The sequence below is a fragment of the Pelmatolapia mariae genome, linkage group LG16_19 (genome assembly GCF_036321145.2).
Source record: "Pelmatolapia mariae isolate MD_Pm_ZW linkage group LG16_19, Pm_UMD_F_2, whole genome shotgun sequence".
Lineage (NCBI taxonomy): Eukaryota > Metazoa > Chordata > Actinopteri > Cichliformes > Cichlidae > Pelmatolapia > Pelmatolapia mariae.
In genome coordinates, this window is record NC_086241.1 from 9,661,639 (window position 1) to 9,680,245 (window position 18,607).

At 41.9% G+C, this 18,607-nt stretch overlaps 1 protein-coding gene across 1 annotated transcript in view; it reads left to right on the top strand.

The window, feature by feature from the left end:
- Positions 1-18,607, top strand: part of gli2a (GLI family zinc finger 2a) — an 87,925-nt gene that overhangs the window by 57,848 nt on the left and 11,470 nt on the right. The window contains exons 4-8 of the mRNA XM_063499370.1: positions 295-500; positions 4,341-4,538; positions 13,498-13,699; positions 14,417-14,612; positions 16,890-17,000. Coding sequence (XP_063355440.1) covers positions 295-500; positions 4,341-4,538; positions 13,498-13,699; positions 14,417-14,612; positions 16,890-17,000 — 913 coding nt within the window. The remainder of the gene's footprint in view (positions 1-294; positions 501-4,340; positions 4,539-13,497; positions 13,700-14,416; positions 14,613-16,889; positions 17,001-18,607) is intronic.

Here is an 18,607-nt window from a genome sequence, read left to right on the forward strand (position 1 = left end):
ATGGGAGAAGGTGAACAAATGGGGATTATTATGTATTAGCTGTGTGACTGGGGAGGGGAAAGGGTGTAAATGGATTTGGACTGAAGACACAAAAGTTAAGGCATGTCTATGAATATACCACTGGAGATCATTCAGGAGATAACAACAATGCTAATATTTATATTCAAATGAACGCACTGTATTTTCTCTCCCTTGATCTCTCGCAGTCTGTCTTGCGCCTTCCCTTAATCCACTCTGCCTCTAAGTCTTTCTACCGCTATTTATATTTGTCCAATTTTTACTTCCTTTCCACAGACCTCCTGGACTGACGGGCAGTCCAGTCATCTCAGATATTTCTCTGATTCGCCTGTCTCCCCACGCGGCAGCCGGGACCGGCGAGTCACCATTCAGCCCTCCACATCCGTATGTCAGCCCTCACATGGAGCACTACTTACGCTCAGTACACAGCAGTCCCACCCTCTCCATGATCTCAGCGGCCCGAGGACTGAGCCCTGCTGACGGTAAGATTTTCCCCCCTCAGTGGATCTGATGCACCACCACAAAAATGTCAGTGAGCAGTGGAGCTTAAACCAAGTTGGTATATTTGAATAGAACTTGTGCTTTAAAGTTTATCAGAGTACATTTTTCTCAGCATTACCTTGTGAAGCTGTGTGTCAGGGTGCAAATGTGTAATTCTGTAGACTAAGAAGTTAAACGGGATTCCGACAAAGTCTGTGTGATACTTTTTATAACTTGAAGAATATGTGCGAGTAATCAGCCTGCAGACTCAAAGTGGTGTGCTCATCCCGTGCCCTCCTTCACAATCTAACCAGAGTTCTTATAATAATCAGATTTTTGCTGCTGTGTGTTATTTGTAAGAAAGGACATTGTTTAGAGTTTGTGTGTGAAAATGGCTCAGGTTTCACTGATTGTCCTTCTTGCATTCTGGTACAATTCAGAATTAAGTTTATGGTCCATTTAGAATAAACTTGCATGAGGTGTTTGCTCACCAAGTCAGAAATCTAAAGCACTTATAGTTGTTTCAATCCATAAGAATCACCATATTGTAGTTTCCTGCACAATTAGACAGCATGTGTGGTAGGAGAGGGAAAGGATGAGAGCATGTGTGCATCCAAGTGTGTGTGAACACGAAAGGAGGCACGTACACACTTTCTCAAATTAAGCTTTGTAACAATAAATATCACCACAATAATAACTTCATTATTCCATGTATGAACTGCACCTCCACTATCTTGCACTGCATCTTGTTGACTTTGTTTTGATCTGCAGCCTTAGTGAGCTACAAGGGGAGCAGCGTCAGCCACCTTGTGCAGGTTCTGGTAAAAGTGGACCTCCAACTTTTAGAGTTTCCAGAGCAGAAAAAGGACTACTAGTACAAGAGATTTGTTTGAAAGTCTCCAGTAACTCTTCTATGTAAATTCAGCCTCTAAGAGTGCAAGCTATAATTCTGGCAACTTAAATCAGAAGCTTATAACAATTTTTTTTTGCACCTTTATAACATTTATATCTAAAATCTGCTCAAGTAAAATAAGATGAGACTACCTTCTGTTGGATTACAGTCACCACCATGCATCTGCAAGATTTAAACATTCAGTCTTCTTTGCTGTATGTAATGACCACAGACTGAAGAATAAACTGGAAACTCGGCCTTAAGGAGGTGAGACAAGAGTTGAGCGGGTTTAGAATTTATGTATCCTGTGAACTATAAACCAAGTGTTTCTGCTCGGCTGCAGTTTACACAGCTGATTATTTCACCAGCAGTGATAATTAGTCTTACACCTTATACACTCCCCTACATAAGTCCTGACCCACACCTTTCATCAAGCATGCTCTGGTGTTTCTGCATGTGTGCGCATGGTGGTGATTTGTGGTTGTATCAGGCACATGCTTTGCGGTGCCCGCTCGTTTGTATGTGTGTTTGGAAAGGGGGGAGGGGGGGTGGAAAATTAGCACAGACACAAACGAACTATTGAGTTCACACAGTGACAGAGCCATCCTCGACAACCGATCGGAGAGGAGAGGAGCCCAAGGCCTGCAACGAGCTCCAATAAATCACAGAGCACACGCTGCTGGCAAAGCAAAGCCTCCCCACCTTTCAGGAGAAGCAATGCGGAAGAGATGCTGTCACTGATAAACAGGCGGGGAAGTATGGCACCAAATGGAGGGCACTCTGCAGCTCAGCAGAACATAAATAAAGCCTGTGGAAGCATGGAGCTCAGTGGAGCATGTGTAAACTCCAGATACAGTTACCTAGGTGTAATGCATGTGTTAAAGACTGTTTGTAAAACTGCTTTTGGTGTGATACAAAGTCTGTGCTCATAATGCCAAATGCAAATGTAATTACTAGCTGGTAGTTGCACTGATATGTATCTCTGACATTTCTACAGTATGTGTGGAGAGGTAAAAGGAAGGACGTCCTAACGTCTGACTACATGTAAAATAGCCTCAGCCATTTTAGCAGCATTCCTCTAGTGTTGGTTGGTCTCCAGAGAATAAAGCAAACTGCCCGTAGACATCCATGGATGTTTGCTCAGCACTGTACTGGACGACTTTTGCTTTTCACCAGAATATTTCTGAATGCCTGTTGGATATATAGATGGGAAACATGGCAGCTATGTGACAATGACTCGCTGAGCTTTGGAGCAGTTTCCAAAATGACTTTCTACCTTTGACACCTTCTTGAAGTCTGGTTTATTGTAGGGTTTTTACTTGACAATATTGGATTGAACTGTGCAGGAAATGTATGATGCCTTTAAAAGTTACCAGAATAAATGATTCATTTGTGTAGTTCAGCTTATAATAGTTTGAGTGATAGCTTTAGGTTTTTTCTGTATTAATGCATTCTCTATTATTATTATTATTATTATTATTTTCTGTATTATTTGTCAAAAGAAATATATGAGTTTGCAGCAGCAAAATAAAACAATGCAAGCAAGCAAGCAATTTACTCATATAGCACTTTCAGAAAGCTTTCTTAGCACTTTCAACAACAACACAAACAGGTGACTCACACTCATGTAGACACTCAATAAAATCCTCTCACGCTGATCTGTTGACAAAGACTAAAACTAAAGAGTACACAGCACCATTACAGTTCTTTGTTTTCTACTTTTTCACTTAGCTAAAATACCTTTGAACAGTGAGTTCAATTTTTTAGTTTAGCTTCAGTTCATTATAATAACCTCAAATGTGACCTCTGGCTGTGCTGAAGCTGGAGAAAGCCTGGGTTTGCATGGGTAGAAGCTGAGTTTGGAAAACATTTCAACTTTTGACCAGCGTAACTTTCTGTCTGCTTTCTCTGGGGCCGTGGAGCGTAGCCGCTACCCCTCATCCCTCTGTGTTCATATGTGAGGTCACAAACATTCACCCAGACACAAAATGCTTCTCTGCGGCGGTGGTAACGTGATCTGGCAGCCGTGGAGAAACCAGGAGTATGCCTGCAGCAGCACAAACATGCTGCCTGTGCGCTGTTACCACAGCTATGGCCTAATAGTTTCTGATGGACCCACAGTTTTGCTTTATGTGTCTCTGCGTGGAGAGGGTACAACCCCAGCTTCCCCCGTGTTTCCATTAGTGTGCATATTAATCCACTTTCAGCCCACACCCCTGTCTCCTCCAAATACCCACACCCACTGGAGGAATATGGAAGGAGCAGGAAAAAGTAAAAGCAATCTGTCGCTCACTCTTATAGTTTATGACATTTTTAAACATTGCTTTACTGGATGCAGGTGTTAACACTTTTTACGTCAGTATTACTTTTGCTCATACAGCGTTTAAGGCTTCCTCAGCATTGCAAGAGTCCGTGAGCACCTGCACTCTGTGTATGACTTCAGCCTGTCAGACACAAGAGGTGCAGGAATGTGGTCCCCCCCCTTCCCCCATTTGCCCTGCTCCCCTTCTTCTTCTGCTTCCCTTTAGTCCCCAGAGATTCTTCCCCAAACCCTTCAAGCCTCAAAGACATCAGACTTGTTTCATCAAAAAAAATAAAAAATGAAAGCCTCATGCCCTGGGGCGAACATGCAGAGACGAATCTTGAGTCTATGAAGCAGGGCACTCGATTCCTCTGCTGTTCTCCTGTTTGTTTTTGTCATTCTGTCGAGGGATATGTCAAACACTGTCTGTGAACATATCACTTCATTACAGGAAATCCATTTTGCTCAGCCCTTCTGACTTGTCAGAATTACTTTAGCATCACTTCACAGGGTTACGACGACCTCTGCACTGAGGGATGAGCGGGAATTCTAACAATTTCTCTTGCTGGTTGCGAGTATTTGCTTTGATCTTTATTTCCAGAAAAAGAAGCTGATCTATTCTCCGTTCGTCTCTCTTCTCTGCCGCAGTAACCCACGAACACTTGAAGGACCGCGCCCTATTCAGTCTGCCACCACCGCCTCCAGGAGCCAACCCTGCAGAGTACTACCTGATGGCCAGCGCCAGCCAGAGAAGCCCCTACGGTGACCTGCTGATGCAGAGTGGTGCGGCGGCAGCAGCTGCAGCGGCCGCAGCTCACCTTCCAGATTACATCAGCCCTGTAGATGGTGAGGAGAGAAATGCTGAGTGTACTGACACTTTTACTGTACCCATCAATGTATGCATTAATAGTTTAGCTGAGAAAGAATACTTTGAGTTTAAGACAGGGTCATTTTAAGGAAGCTAAATGGCATGTTCAAAAATTATAATATTTAATTTCAAGTTTCCATAGTGGAAAAAAGTCTAAAAAGGAAAAATGGGGTAAAAAAGAAACCAAACTCTGTAAAGCAGCAGATAACACAACGGTGTAGACTCAACAGACACAGGAAGCCACATGAGGAAATAACCTTCAAAATAAAACAGGAAGAAAACTGAAAAGATGAGCAAATAACAACCTACAAAGATAGGGAGAGGGAGGGGAAACACAAAGTCCCAGTCCCAAACACAGACACATACTGACACATGATCAGAGCCTATTGTCATATATGTACCACTTTAAGGTCATTGTCTAGCATCCAGGGCTGTCATAAATGGACATGATGAGGAAATGAAAGGATGCATGCAAGAATAGGTATAACTGTAACTCAGGAAATGTTGGAGAAGCTTATTATAGATGGTACTAGACTTTTAACAAATTTTACATAAAGGTGTATTTTATATCAAACCAGGGTTTCTTCTAATTGTAACTAAGTCATTTTAGTGCCTAAACTGCTTAATTTAGTGTGTTGACCTAATCAGACATCAATGGAAAAAGGCAAAGACAAAAGTAAGCATGTTCAGGACTGGACTTTTGGAGCTCCGTGTGAAACTCACATTGGAAAGTGACACCATGGGGGTAGCATGGAGAGAAGAAAAAAACCATGATTCCCACTGTGAGGTCAAATTTCAACAGCAATTCGTCAAATTATTGTCCAGATTTTATCTAACAGAATGTTTGGGTTCACTGGGAGATTCTGACATGAAAATCAGTCACTGGAGAAGATAGATCGTTCTGTTTGGTTCAGCTGAAAATCAGCCTGCAGACTTTTATTTCATAATTAGGCATTTTTTAAAACCTCAAACCAAATCAAAACCAGAACCTGTGGAAGCCCACGGCGCTTCCAGCATGATATGTCAAAATATTATCAACCATCCTGTTGATACGGAAACCCAAGCTTGTCTTTTATCACCACTTTAACACTAAGAGCCAAATTTAACAGCCACGTTGTCCTTTGTTCTCAGCACCAGGCATGTTGATACCGTCCTCTTGTTCTTCCTCTTGAGGCTTTTTCATGGCAGGGCTTTCAACATCAAAGCTAGTGGTTTTTAGACTTACACGTATGGGGGCCGAGGCTAGTTGAGGGTGTGTAAACACTGAAAGCCCAGAGGCCAGGATCTCATAAAACCACATTACCTTAAAGTCTCTAATTCTGATTGTGTTTCAGGTGTGTTTGTGATGTCGTTATGAGTAACAGCCGACAAAAAAGAAAAACGTCCGGGGTAGCCAATAAAGCGGCAGCATGGAGGTATACCTTCATCTCTGCTCTGTATCAGGCAGGGCTCAATCCTGCACATACTGCTATGTAATAGCATGGAGGTTATTGCTGACACACACACTCACACTCAGTGGCAGGCAGAAATTTAACCGCCAGGCTAATGCTCACAAACTCGTACACGTGTTTGCACACAAACTCACAGAGGCCAGCCTGTTCTTTGATGCCAGCCAGAACCTCGGCCCTCTATCAAAGTGACAGTCAGGCACCAGAACAGACGTTTGACTTCAGCAGGGAAACGCTTCCAAGAAACCTTCAGCCCTCATGAATGAGAAAGAGAAAGCTCACAGAGAGGAAAGTCGGCCTTTTCGATGCCTGATAATCAAACACCCTGCTTGGCACTGACCCCCTTCAGGAGCCCTCATTCTTCCTTTCATCCCATCCAACCACCCACCCAGAAAAAAAGAAAAAAACCTGCTGCACTGTCACGCTTCCAGAAGACACTAAAGCTGCCGTCCTCACACACAGGTAGGAAAACTCAGCAGAGAGGAGAAAATCAGGTACAGGATGGCTTGAACATTAATCTTTTAAATTACCTCAATCACTTAGTCAAACAGAGCTGAGCTGAGCTGCAGGCTGAGGCGGGGTTTCAGAAACTGTAGACCACCGCTTTCTCCCGCCCTCCTCCTCCTTCCCCTTCCTTCTCCCACCACCCCAGTGACCGCCGTTGTGCTGCCATGCCCACACTTGTTTGGGTGGTTGTTTACTCGTGTAGCCACAACCCCCACCCCAACACCTCCACCGCCTGCTTCACTGCAACGTCCACACTAGCTACCAGCTTTTATTTAGTGTTCTACCATCCTCGGAGTGATGTGGTCAGGTTTGGGTCACTCTGCCAGTCTCGAGGCACAGGGACCACATTGACCGAGGCGGACAACTAATGGTCATTGCGGGCAGCCTCAGCCTGAATCAATAGCCTTATTTACTGCTAGAACATGGGAGAAGGAGGAGGAGGAGGAGGACGTGGCAAATATGTGCTTCATCCCTTGCCGTTAGTTTTGGAAGGCAGCACAGATAAAATCCATATTAAAAATCAATTTATGCACTAATATTCAGCAGACCCACCGCAAGAACTGGGAGCACTCAGTGACCCTATAGTATGGCTCGTCCAGCCCATGTTTTCCCTCTGGATGAGTGAACAGCAAGGCTCAGAGTAGAGCCCCAAACACTGGGTGCTGCTGTGAGAAGGGTGCTGCTGGAAAAATTGTGAGCACATGGGATTTCTGACAGGACTGCAGGTCTTGCTGGTCCACTTAAGAATTTTTAGGATTTGCTGTCGGGTATACCTCAGACGAGAAACTTAAACACACCAATTTCTCCCCGATGAGGATGACAGCATTTGAAAGACACTGCTGTGGCGCTGACTGAAGTGGCACAGACTGTTAAAAACACAAACCTAACCAGCAAAATGATTGCTTTTTTTCACTGTTAAGACTCTCCCTTCCCTCAGGACTGCCATATGACAGGGTGATGGACAGGTCTCCTAAGCAAACAGTGTTAGCAGTGGCCGTGAAGGCCTCGCTGCAACGCTTAACTGCTTCTGTAAGTTAGTATCAGTGCTTGTGGTATGTTTTTCACACATCGATCACTGTCGTTATCTGGTGAGAAATCGACTGGGCTGAAATAACAAAAGTACATTCAAGTCCAAAGACACATTCATGAAAAATGTGCATTTTTGGCAGCTTGTTTAATTTAGCATTGTTTCCTAGAGTTTCTTTAATTAAAATAGCTTGGCTGGTTTAGAGTTAAAGAAAAGTTCCTTCAGTTGCTTCTTTAAGTGACAGCTAATCCCACGACTAACCTACTTTCAGTAGATTTTTACACCAGCTCATAAGCCAAAAGGAAAAAAATGAATAAATCAAAAAACATTTTTATTGTTACGCTGATCTACACCTGCCAACCCAAATATGTGTGCAGCTAATTGTCACATCCCATCAGCAGTATGACCTATGTGAGTCAACATAACTGGAAAACTCAGGTAATCATGGTGCTTCTCTCTTTCTCGTTCTCTCTTGTTATATTCAGTGTAATATTTGTAAGGAAGCTATTTTATTGCATAATAGTAATATACAGTTTTATCAGCTTCTACAACAACTATTTTCCTTCTCCTGTCTCTTTCTGCTCCACTCTGTGTGTGTGTGGAGGTGCACTTGCAGTGAGGCTGAGACCTGGGAAAGGAGAAACTAATATGAATATGAAGTAATGTGTAACAGTAGGAAAGTAAAGGAGACCAGGAGGACATTAAAATAAAAATAGTAGTACATTTAGCATTTTTTAATCTGTACAGATCTGTACAGATGCATCTAGTTGTAAATGAGGCCTAAGCTTGAATGAGGTTTAGGTGATACTGGGTATATGAATATTATTTTAAATGCCTTTTGCGTATTTTAAGGGTTTGATAATAATAAAAAAAAAAAAGAAAAAAAAAACAATAATAATAACAATTTAGATCTGTATAACACCTTTCAATAAACCTAAAGACAGTTCCAAAGAAATATACCAAAAAATAAATACTAATAAATAGGGCAGGTGTCATTTTGGGGTCCTCATACACACACAATACAGTAATATTATGTTGAAGCACAGTACGTATTACTCTGCGAGGCTCCTGACTACAGTAGCTGTAATGCTCCGACAATCCATCAAGCGGTGCAGCTTCATAGATTACCAAAGTCAAACTAAACACTTTTTTCACAGATTTTCGAGCGCCGTGTACCACATAAAATCGGTTCGAGGTCAGTAAGCACAACCAGAATTCATACATAAGGCGCACTGGATTATAAGGTGTGCTGTCAATTTTTGAGAAAATTAAAGGCTTTTAAGAGCGCCTTAGCGTCCGAAAAATACAGTAATAACGACAGCCCACTTGCATGTTCTACAAAAAAACTGTGCTTTGGTGCCTATCTGACAGACAAAAACCAAACCAGTTTCACATCACTGAAGTTGCACCATTTTTACAAACCAATTCTGGTTCATCTGTTTCATTCAACGATCCGCTTTTGCCCTTCTCATTCTCCGTCGCCGCCATGTCCGTATGAAAACAAAGGCACTGCGCATGCGCATTTTACCCATATTCTATCGCGATATTTGATTTTCTTATAATTGCCTAACATTGTATTACCTTGAATGGTATAATATGGCCCAGCCCTACTAATAAATAAATAAATATACAAAATAATAAATATATTAAAATTACAAAAGGGCCCATAAAACCAGTTGCCCAAGCTGGCCTTAGCCTCTTTAGCCCAGTAGAATTAAGACTAAGGAAAGTAAAGTTAGTTAGTGAACAGACTTTAAAGTGTTATTAGCATTGGTACACCGCCACTGCTATAGATGCAAATAAAGTCACATTATGGTATCACATTGGGAGGCTTTCAGAAGGCTGTTTGTACATGAATGCACAGGTATGTGAGGGGTGGGTGGGCAGAGAAATATCAGAGTAGTTTGCGGGAAAACCTTGAAGCTCCCATGACAAAAGCAGCAGCCAAAGTAAATGTCTGCCATCCTGAGGAAAAAGATTTCAGTGTTGATGTAGCAGGGTGGGGGGTGGGGGCCATAGATTTGTGTACCGATGTGGTGATGAGGGGAGAAGGAGTTGATGGGGGGGTGGGGGGGTGTCCCCTCAGACTGCTTACACAAACACTTAACTATATGTTAGTTCATGAGCACATGGGTTGGAAGTGTGTGCATAAACACGATGGCAAACACAACGCTGGCTTTGGGCTGGACACCGGGGGCTCGTAGAGGATACAGTGCGAACCCTCTCGCTAATAAAATTCACAGTGTTCGTATTAGTGCGATTTAACAGGAAAAATAAACAGTCCCCGTCTCAGGCTGGACTGGGGGGTGGATGGAGATGAGGAAGCCGACAGGCAAAACCTTAGCTTTGGTGTAATGGTGGTGAGGGTGGTGTGGTTATACCTCTATTCAAGGTCAAGGTGGGTAAGCTCAAGATTATCTGCTGATTTAAAAACGCTTGTCAAAGCACAGAAACATTATTAGAAACTCTTATTTGGAAAAACTATCATGCTTTGGTTCGCAGATTTGTGTTACTTTTGTATCTAGATGTTACTGTTATACACATTAAATATTGAAAAAAAATAAGCCACTCTGCACTGTTTAAAAGAAATAACGATTTCTGCCACGTGTCTTTACTCGCCAAAAATGGCGATTTTTCTTTTCTTTTTTTTTAACCTCCTTTTTTCATGCCAGTTGAAATTAACCAAACGCATTTTATTTTACCATTAACCATTAAAATCCAAGTTTTTACATTGATCTATTTTCCCCCATTTTCCCTAGAAACATAAATATTTACTTGATATTTTCCCCTTGTATATGTGAATAGATCTTTGCTCTACTTCCAGATTCGTATGATGGTGCTCAGTGTCCAAAGCTGAATATCTGTAGCATATTATGCAAACTAAAATTCCTTAAGAATTGTTTTAGAGAAGATAAATGTTATTTCTTAATGAAAATCTTTGACCCACAGAGTTAGTTGCAGTAAAACACAGTGAAGTATGCATGTTCTTGGCTTGGCTTTGCTGTCCTGTACTCAAAACAGATGCTAACCCTTTTTTCCGAAAGCAGAGACAGTTTGTTCACACGTTCAAGGATGTTAGAAGGTTTGCATTTCTTACTACGTGTTTGAGGATTTATTGGCACTGGGCTGAATTTCTTGGCAGTCTTTGTGGGTCCAACTCAGCTGCAATCCGCACCACTCCTCGTTCTGCTGTTGGCTAACTCTGCATTAGCTTAACTGTCTCCATGAACTTATCAAGAGGCCAATGGATTCTCAGAGAACTGTTTTCACTCTCATATTGGCCATGAATACAAATATTTTTCAAACACCGCTGTTTTGTTATCAGTGTTACACGAGGAAAAGCTGCAGACCAGTTCTTTGCAGGGCTGCAAAGTGACCCTCCATTGGCTCCGGCTGCACCGACACCGAGTGCTAGCAACTTCTGGAGATCATCACAACCCTCCAATTAGAGCATTTTCATTTTCCACAAAACCATTTCGGCACAAGCAAATGCTTAAAATAATCACGCACACTCCTCACTCGGGTTCTTTTTTAATATTCCTTTTCTTTACTGTATCAGTGTGTGCCTGTAATTATGCCTCTATATAAATCCAGATCCCACAATTACAACCAGCCCGAGATTCAGGCCCACAAAGCACCGATGCACATGCAGACACTCGCATATATGTACGCACAAACACACTCACACACGTTACCACACACTGCTGCGTCGCCACGGCCTGTGCAACATCTGTTTTCTCACTCCCTGCCGGAACCTGCTCACCCTTTCAGTCATAACCACCACCTATAAAACGCTCCTTTACCAAGTGGTGAGAGTTTCAGAGTGAATGAAAGTTGTTCCAGGTAAAATTAGGAAAGATCACTGAGCTAAACAAGAGCTTGCTGACCGAACATTGTTGAAAATTTGTTGCTGGAGGCACTGAGAATTCTTTTGAGCTGAATTAGATTTACAGATTGAAGGCGGCGGTTTAAAGATGGGGGTAGAGGGCGGCACTGTGGGCGCCGTGCCCAGAAGGGTGAGGCAGGCGCCAGCCTACCAGGGCACCAGGCTGTGAGGCCTGTTTCCTGCTTTATAAAGGGGAATATTAATACATGTATCTCCCATTAAATCTGTTGGCAAGGGTGCAAGCTCACCTTAAAAAAAAAAGTCCCCGTTCATGATCCCAGTTTTGCTTCAATCCTCCCGCCTCCCTCCTTTACTCCACTCCCACCCCTCTGTGTGGCTGGGAGATGATGACATGTTTATTTATTAACCCTACGGAGTCGCATTCCTGAGCAGCGTTTGTTGTTTTTGCCAACTCTTTGATACATGTCTATATCATCTCCACCAGCCTTTTTTCTCCTTTTCCAGGGCCCCAACTTCTGTTGTCTGCCATCTGAAGCTCCCGGGAGCCTTTTAACTGAGTGCATATGCCTCTGCTTTACGACTCGCCACCTCCAAACATAATAGCTTTGGAAGTAAGCCCCTTCTTTATGGCTGCAGGTCTGGTGCAGTGATTATGGCGGTGCCTGAATTAATTTGGCTGGAGGGGTTGTGAGTTGTACCAGCAAAGAGTCGGGATTGGCAACATATTGGCAGCAGTGTAGCTGACATGCAGGAAATGTGTGTGTGTGTGTTAGGTCACTATGCACGTGCTTAGGTGAGCCGTGATGGGTCTATTATGAGTTTCCTGCCCCTCACACCTCTGATGATGCCTGTTGTAAGTTGTAATTGAACACACCCAACTCAGCTCTCTGTCCCCTCACACTGGGAGGGGACAGAAAAATCACTGGTCCCCACCAGTGATTTTTCTCCGTCTTATGTGGGAGTGGGAGTTGCATGCCTTTAAAAGAAATAAATACACATCAGTATGTGTGGAAAAACAAATTGCCTTCTTTAAGTTCATGGGAAAGTAGTGAACCCCGTCATTTTCTTGTGCTCTTTTTGAAAAGAATGAGAAAACAGTACAAGAAGCAGGTCTAACAGGAGGCCATGAACTCTACCTTTGTGAGTCAGCCTTGTTCTTTTTTAATGGGATTCTGAAATCAATTTGTTCAAATTGCCTCTATTTAACTTCCCCAAATACAGCGGCTGAAAGAGATTCCTATCAGAGTAATTACTGAGAATGATTAGGCCCCGATTCATTATGCATAAGAGGATGCGAATGTTAAATAGGGGAGCTGTGTGTGAGAGAGATGCAGGAGATAGGGTTTAGCTTAGCATGGCTGTGACCTCCACTAGAATGCCCGCGGCTCAGCATTTCCTCGAACATGGTCCAGGATAACTGCTGGTTTCTATTGAGGCCGTGCATAGTTTTTACACAAGGAATTTACACATTAAAGGCATTCAACGTGAAATCCAAAAAAACATATTGGGACAATATGGGTGGAGTGTTAGATACCGTTAGCTAGCTTGGGTGTATTCAGTACTCTGGCTTTGCAGCAAAGCCAGAAATTTTAACATTGGAGTGTATGTGGATCCGGTCACTTTAGGAACCAGTATATATTAGGGGAATGGCAGTTTTGTCATTTCCTCACAGTCTGCATTTTGCTGTCTATTTTGCAAGCAGTTAATTTATTGGTGGCAAAAAACTCAAACTCAATGATCGGGCGATTGTGGCTCAAGCGTTAGCAGTTCGTCTTGTAATCGGAAGGTTGCTGGTTCAAGCCCCGGCTCCGACAGTTTTGGTCATTGTGTCCTTGGGCAAGACACTTCACCCGTTACCTACTGGTGGTGTTCAGAGGGCCCGGTGGCGCCAGTGTCCGGCAGCCTCACCTCTGTCAGTGTGCCCCAGGGCAGCTGTGGCTTGCCATCACCTGTGTGTGAATGGGTGGATGACTGAATGTAGTGTTAAGCGCTTTGGGGTCCATAAGGACTAAGTAAAGCGCTATACAAAATACAGGCCATTTACCATTTTATCAAAAGGCAAAATTGGTGACATTTCTGCATTTGTGTCTCTTGTTGTCCGTCTCCAGTATCCCGTTTTTCCAGCCCAAGGTTGACACCCCGGCTCAGCAGAAAAAGGGCGCTGTCCATCTCGCCACTGTCAGATGCTAGCATTGACCTGCAGACCATGATTCGTACCTCACCCAACTCTCTGGTGGCCTACATCAACAATTCACGCTCCAGTTCAGCCGCTAGCAGCTCCTACGGGCACCTTTCAGTCGGAGGAATCAGGTATAATTGCGGTTCATACAAGAATACTGTATAAACATTTACAGGCATATTTATAGTTTCCAGCAACTGTAGTCTGCAAGTGTCTGTTGATTCAGATCTACCACAGTTATTAATTAGTCACACTTTTAAAAATCATCATTCTTTTTCTTGAAATATCCATTATAATCAAGTTCCTTTTTTGGGTGGCTAGTAAATGTATATGTTTTCTATTCACAGCTATTAAAAACAAATGGAGCGAATTTATTGTATTCATACTGTTACAACAAACCAGTAGACATGCAGGGTGGCTTCAAGTTAAGCAGGATTGCTTTGAAGAAAAGATGACACATTCTTCTCCAAGAACTATTAAAAATACATCAGTGAGCATTTTACAACCATCACTTAAAGTGTAAGGTTGCACTGGAAGTAAAGGTGCAGTGTAAGTGGGGGCTTGTCCAGGATTTGGACTGAAACCACACAAAAAAACAATCCTGTAGTCATTGACTTGGTCTTTATGAGGCATTTTAGACTTCAAAGATTCAGAGTAAAATCGACTTTCCTGCAGTGCCAGGTTACACTACATGGTCCTTGCTTTAAAGGAGCATGCTAGCTTATCTATTTTCACTTGGTAGTGAGGGACAATGCGACCATGATTCCAGTTGCTTTAATGTTAGTAGACAAAAGTCTCCAGCCATGTTAGCCTTAAAATATCTTTTTTCCTCTCACCCCCTCACTCAGCCCGACATTCAGCTTCCCCCATCACATCAACCCCGTTGCCTACCAGCAGCTGTTGTCCCAGCAAAGGAGTCTCAACGCCTTTGGCCACACACCTCCTCTCATTCAACAGTCGCCGTCTTCGTTCTCTGCTCGTCAACACCCCCTCACTGCATCACCTATGTCCTCCCACAACAGCACCAACTCTGAAGCAAACCAGGTAACATTCATGTCTATATATTTTAAAGTTATACCTCAGATTCCATTATACGGATGTGTAAGCCTGGGATAAATACAGATTTTCTCTGATTACCAAATTTTCACTTTTTATGTCATGATTCTAATGTTTTGTGATCACTAGGTCACACAAACATTAATAGAATAAACAAAGTTTAAGTCTTGTGGTTCTCCAACAAGCAAAACCTTTATAACATTCACTGGACACTATCCCCTAGACAGTTGCCAGTCTTCCCAGGGAAGGGAAGTTCACCCTGAGCTCAGAATGTGCAATGCTCTGCAGCTACACCTCAGATTCTGCAGGCCTCAGTTGTTATGCTAATGTTCATGACAGTACAATTAGAAAAAGACTGAACAAATATGGCTTGTTTGGAATTTCTGGGCTGTACTTAGTTTTTACGCTGTTACTAATGCCACGGTCTCATTTTTCACATGTTGTTGTTCATCTAATGTTTTGTCTTTAAATAAATTTAAGACCTAATAAGGAGCAAATGATTATTTTTATTTTGTCCTGATACATAAAACATTGCAAAGAGTTTAAGTGTCTCTTGAACTTGACTGTAGATAAAGTTAAGAGAAATTGTAAAATAATACTTTGAAAAGAATTCTTCAAATGTAAGAGCATACACATTTTAATTACACATGAAAATAAAATGTAAAAAACAAACAAACATAGCAACCATAACAAGTAAAATAAACCAAACACAAGTTGATATCTCTGCAACACGATACGCAGACATCTTCGACATAATGTCCAAAGTGCTGTTTCTTCACATTCTTTTGATATTTTTAGATAATTTTAGAAGCTATAAAACTCCAACAAATAGTCCTAAAAAGAAGATAGTGAACCGAGACATAGATTTGAGGAGCTGGAACAAAGCCTAATTGCATGAGTTATCATGAAGTATTTTTATAAATGATGTCTCAGGTCAGAAAAATGTTTGAGGCTCCTTCCCAGTTCCATCTGTCTTACTTCCCACTGTCTCCTCTGCTCCACTTTATCAGCCCACTGTCAACACCGCAGCCCCTCGTAATGTAAACTTCCCACTTGGTGAATCACTCCATCTCACACTACACGCCACTGCCTCCAGCTCTGTTTCAGCACTGTGTCTGCTGGATCCAAGTGTGCTGGAGTGTACTGTATATTTGCACCTTTCTGCACACACTCACACACACAGCTTTATTTCTGTAGTGATCAGAACCATATTTCCCTCTTGGTTTCCAGCCAACTGAATGAATCATCGAGGCCCCTAGAACTGCACTGTAGTGTTCTGGGTGGGATTAGAAGACCCCCCTCTCCATTGTTGGACCTCCTCCAACGAACCTCAATAAACACACACACTCATATCTATCCTTTCTTTTCTTCTCCATTAGAGCTTTAACAGGCCTTCGTAGTCTTTGTCTTTTCAGAATCAGTCGGCAGATCAAAGCCCTTTCGTCGCCTCCACATACACTCACATACTCCTCTAGCCCCGACCCTGCCTCCTCCCCCAATCTGTAGCGAGGGTAATAACTCCTCTTCTTTCATATTTCCTTGCGGCTTTGGCGATCATAAAGCAGTCTAAACTGTTTAGTCTCGGCGGCGGGTCCTAGTCTGACTTATGGACCGTGGTGCCTGGTGCAACCAGGACTCGTCACATCTCTTTGCAGCGGCACAGCGTAACTTTGTGACTCCCCTTCTCTGCTCCCTGTGGTGTGGAAAGCAGTAGAGTCTGGTGCTCATTGGTTGGTTTAATTAAAAGGTGAGGGAGTGGGAGGATTAATAGTCCACAAATGAATGAATGGTTAGGGATGGTTTGTATTACGAGTAATGGAATGGTTGGCTGATAAATTATGAATGAGATATTTCCAGTGTCAAGGGATGGTTGAATATTTAAAGAGACAAACTCAAAATGTTAAAATCAAAACCTGTAAAAATAAGAATTTGGGATTTGTTTGTTTTTTTGTTTTGTTTTGTTTAGGCCATGATTTCTGAAATGAAACATTGCTGCTGAGTTTATTTATTAATGTATTTTAAGCACCAAAAAGTAAGCTCCATTATATTCAAGAGAAGGCAAACATCAAAAGCTTGATGTAAACTGGGCATTAAGATTGACAAGCAAAACTAGTGGCCCAAGGATAAACGTGTAAATATAAAATATTTCTGGGTGTACTGTCCCTTTAAGAACGATTATTCTAACTAATTTTCCTTTAATAAAAAGAAATGTAGGAAATGACAACCAGTTAAAAACACATGCCTCTGTTCCTTCATGTCTTTCAGAACGCCAGTGGAGATCCAGCAGTAAGCAGCACTGTCAACCCACTGACCACGAAGAGGTCAAAGGTGAAGACTGAAGCAGAGGGTCCACTGCCCATTTCACCATCATCTCAGGTGAGAAAATAATAAGCTCCTTAAAGTGGGAGAGTGGTACGCCTTAAAGTTAGGTTGCTAATTAGTCTCTAATTGATTATAAGTAATGAATAAAAATGCAGCTTTCATCTGTGACAAGAAGTGTGTTTTTTACAACTCTTCCTCTGTAAGGCAAGGCAAGGCAAGTTTATTTATATAGCACAATTCAACAACAAGGTGATTCAAAGTGCTTTACAGAGACATTAAAAACAAAAACAAATAAAAAGCATGATTTAAAATTGATTAAGACAAGCAAACAAACAAACAAACAAACAAAACAGTATATAAAATCAAAAATCAAAACAGTAGATAAAATCAGAACAGTAGATAAAATCAGAACAGTAGATAAAATCAGAACAGTAGATAAAATCAGTAGTTAAAAAGTAAGTTTTGAAATTTAAGCTTAATAGTGTGGATTTGGTGCTTTATTCAAAAGCAGCTGAGAATAGGTGAGTCTTCAACCTGGATTTAAATAAACTGAGTGTTTCAGCTGATCTGAGGCTTTCTGGGAGTTTGTTCCAGATATATGGAGCATAAAAGCTGAATGCAGCTTCTCCGTGTCTGGTTCTGACTCTGGGAACTGATAAAAAACCGGATCCAGATGACCTGAGGGATCTGGAAGGTTCATACTGGGTCAGGAGGTCACTGATGTATTTTGGTCCTAAACCATTCAGAGCTTTATAGACCAGCATCAGAACTTTAAAGTCTATCCTCTGACGGACAGGCAGCCAGTGTAAAGACCTCAGAGCTGGACTGATGTGGTCCACTTTTTTGGTCTTAGTGAGGACTCGAGCAGCAGAGTTCTGAATGAGCTGTAGTTGTCTGACTGATTTTTTAGGTAGACCTGTAAAGATGCTGTTACAGTAATCAAGCCTGCTAAAGATGAATGCATGGACTAGTTTTTCCAGGTCCTGTTGAGACATCAGATCTTTTATCCTTGAAATATTTTTGAGGTGATAGTAAGCTGATTTTGTTATTGTCTTAATGTGTTTTTCTAAGTTTAGGTCTGCATCCATCACTACACCCAAATTTCTCCCCTGGTTTGTGGTTTTTAGGTGTATAGATTGAAGTTCTCTGGTGACCTGTAATCGTTTTTCTTTGGCACCAAAGACTATTACTTCAGTTTTGTTTTTGTTTAGCTGGAGAAAATTGTGGCACAACCAGTCATTAATTTCCTCAATGCATTTACCAAGAGCCTGTACAGGGCCTCGGTTTCCTGGTGACATTGTGATATATATTTGTGTGTCATCTGCATAGCTATGATAGTTTATTTTGTTGTTCTTTATAATCTGTGCCAGTGGGAGCATGTAAATGTTAAACAGAAGGGGTCCCAAGATGGAACCTTGGGGAACTCCACATGTGTCTGCTCAGATGTGAAGTTACCTATGGATACAAAGTATTTCCTGTTTTCTAAGTATGTTTTGAACCAGTAATAAAGAGGTTGTAATAAAGAGGTTGATAAGATAAGAGAAATGCAAAATAGTACAGAATGCTTCTTAATGACTTGTGAAAGCTGAAGTTTTGTTTTTTGTTTTGTTTGTTTTAACTCATTTAAATTGGATGCACGTATTTGACATCTGAAGTATCAT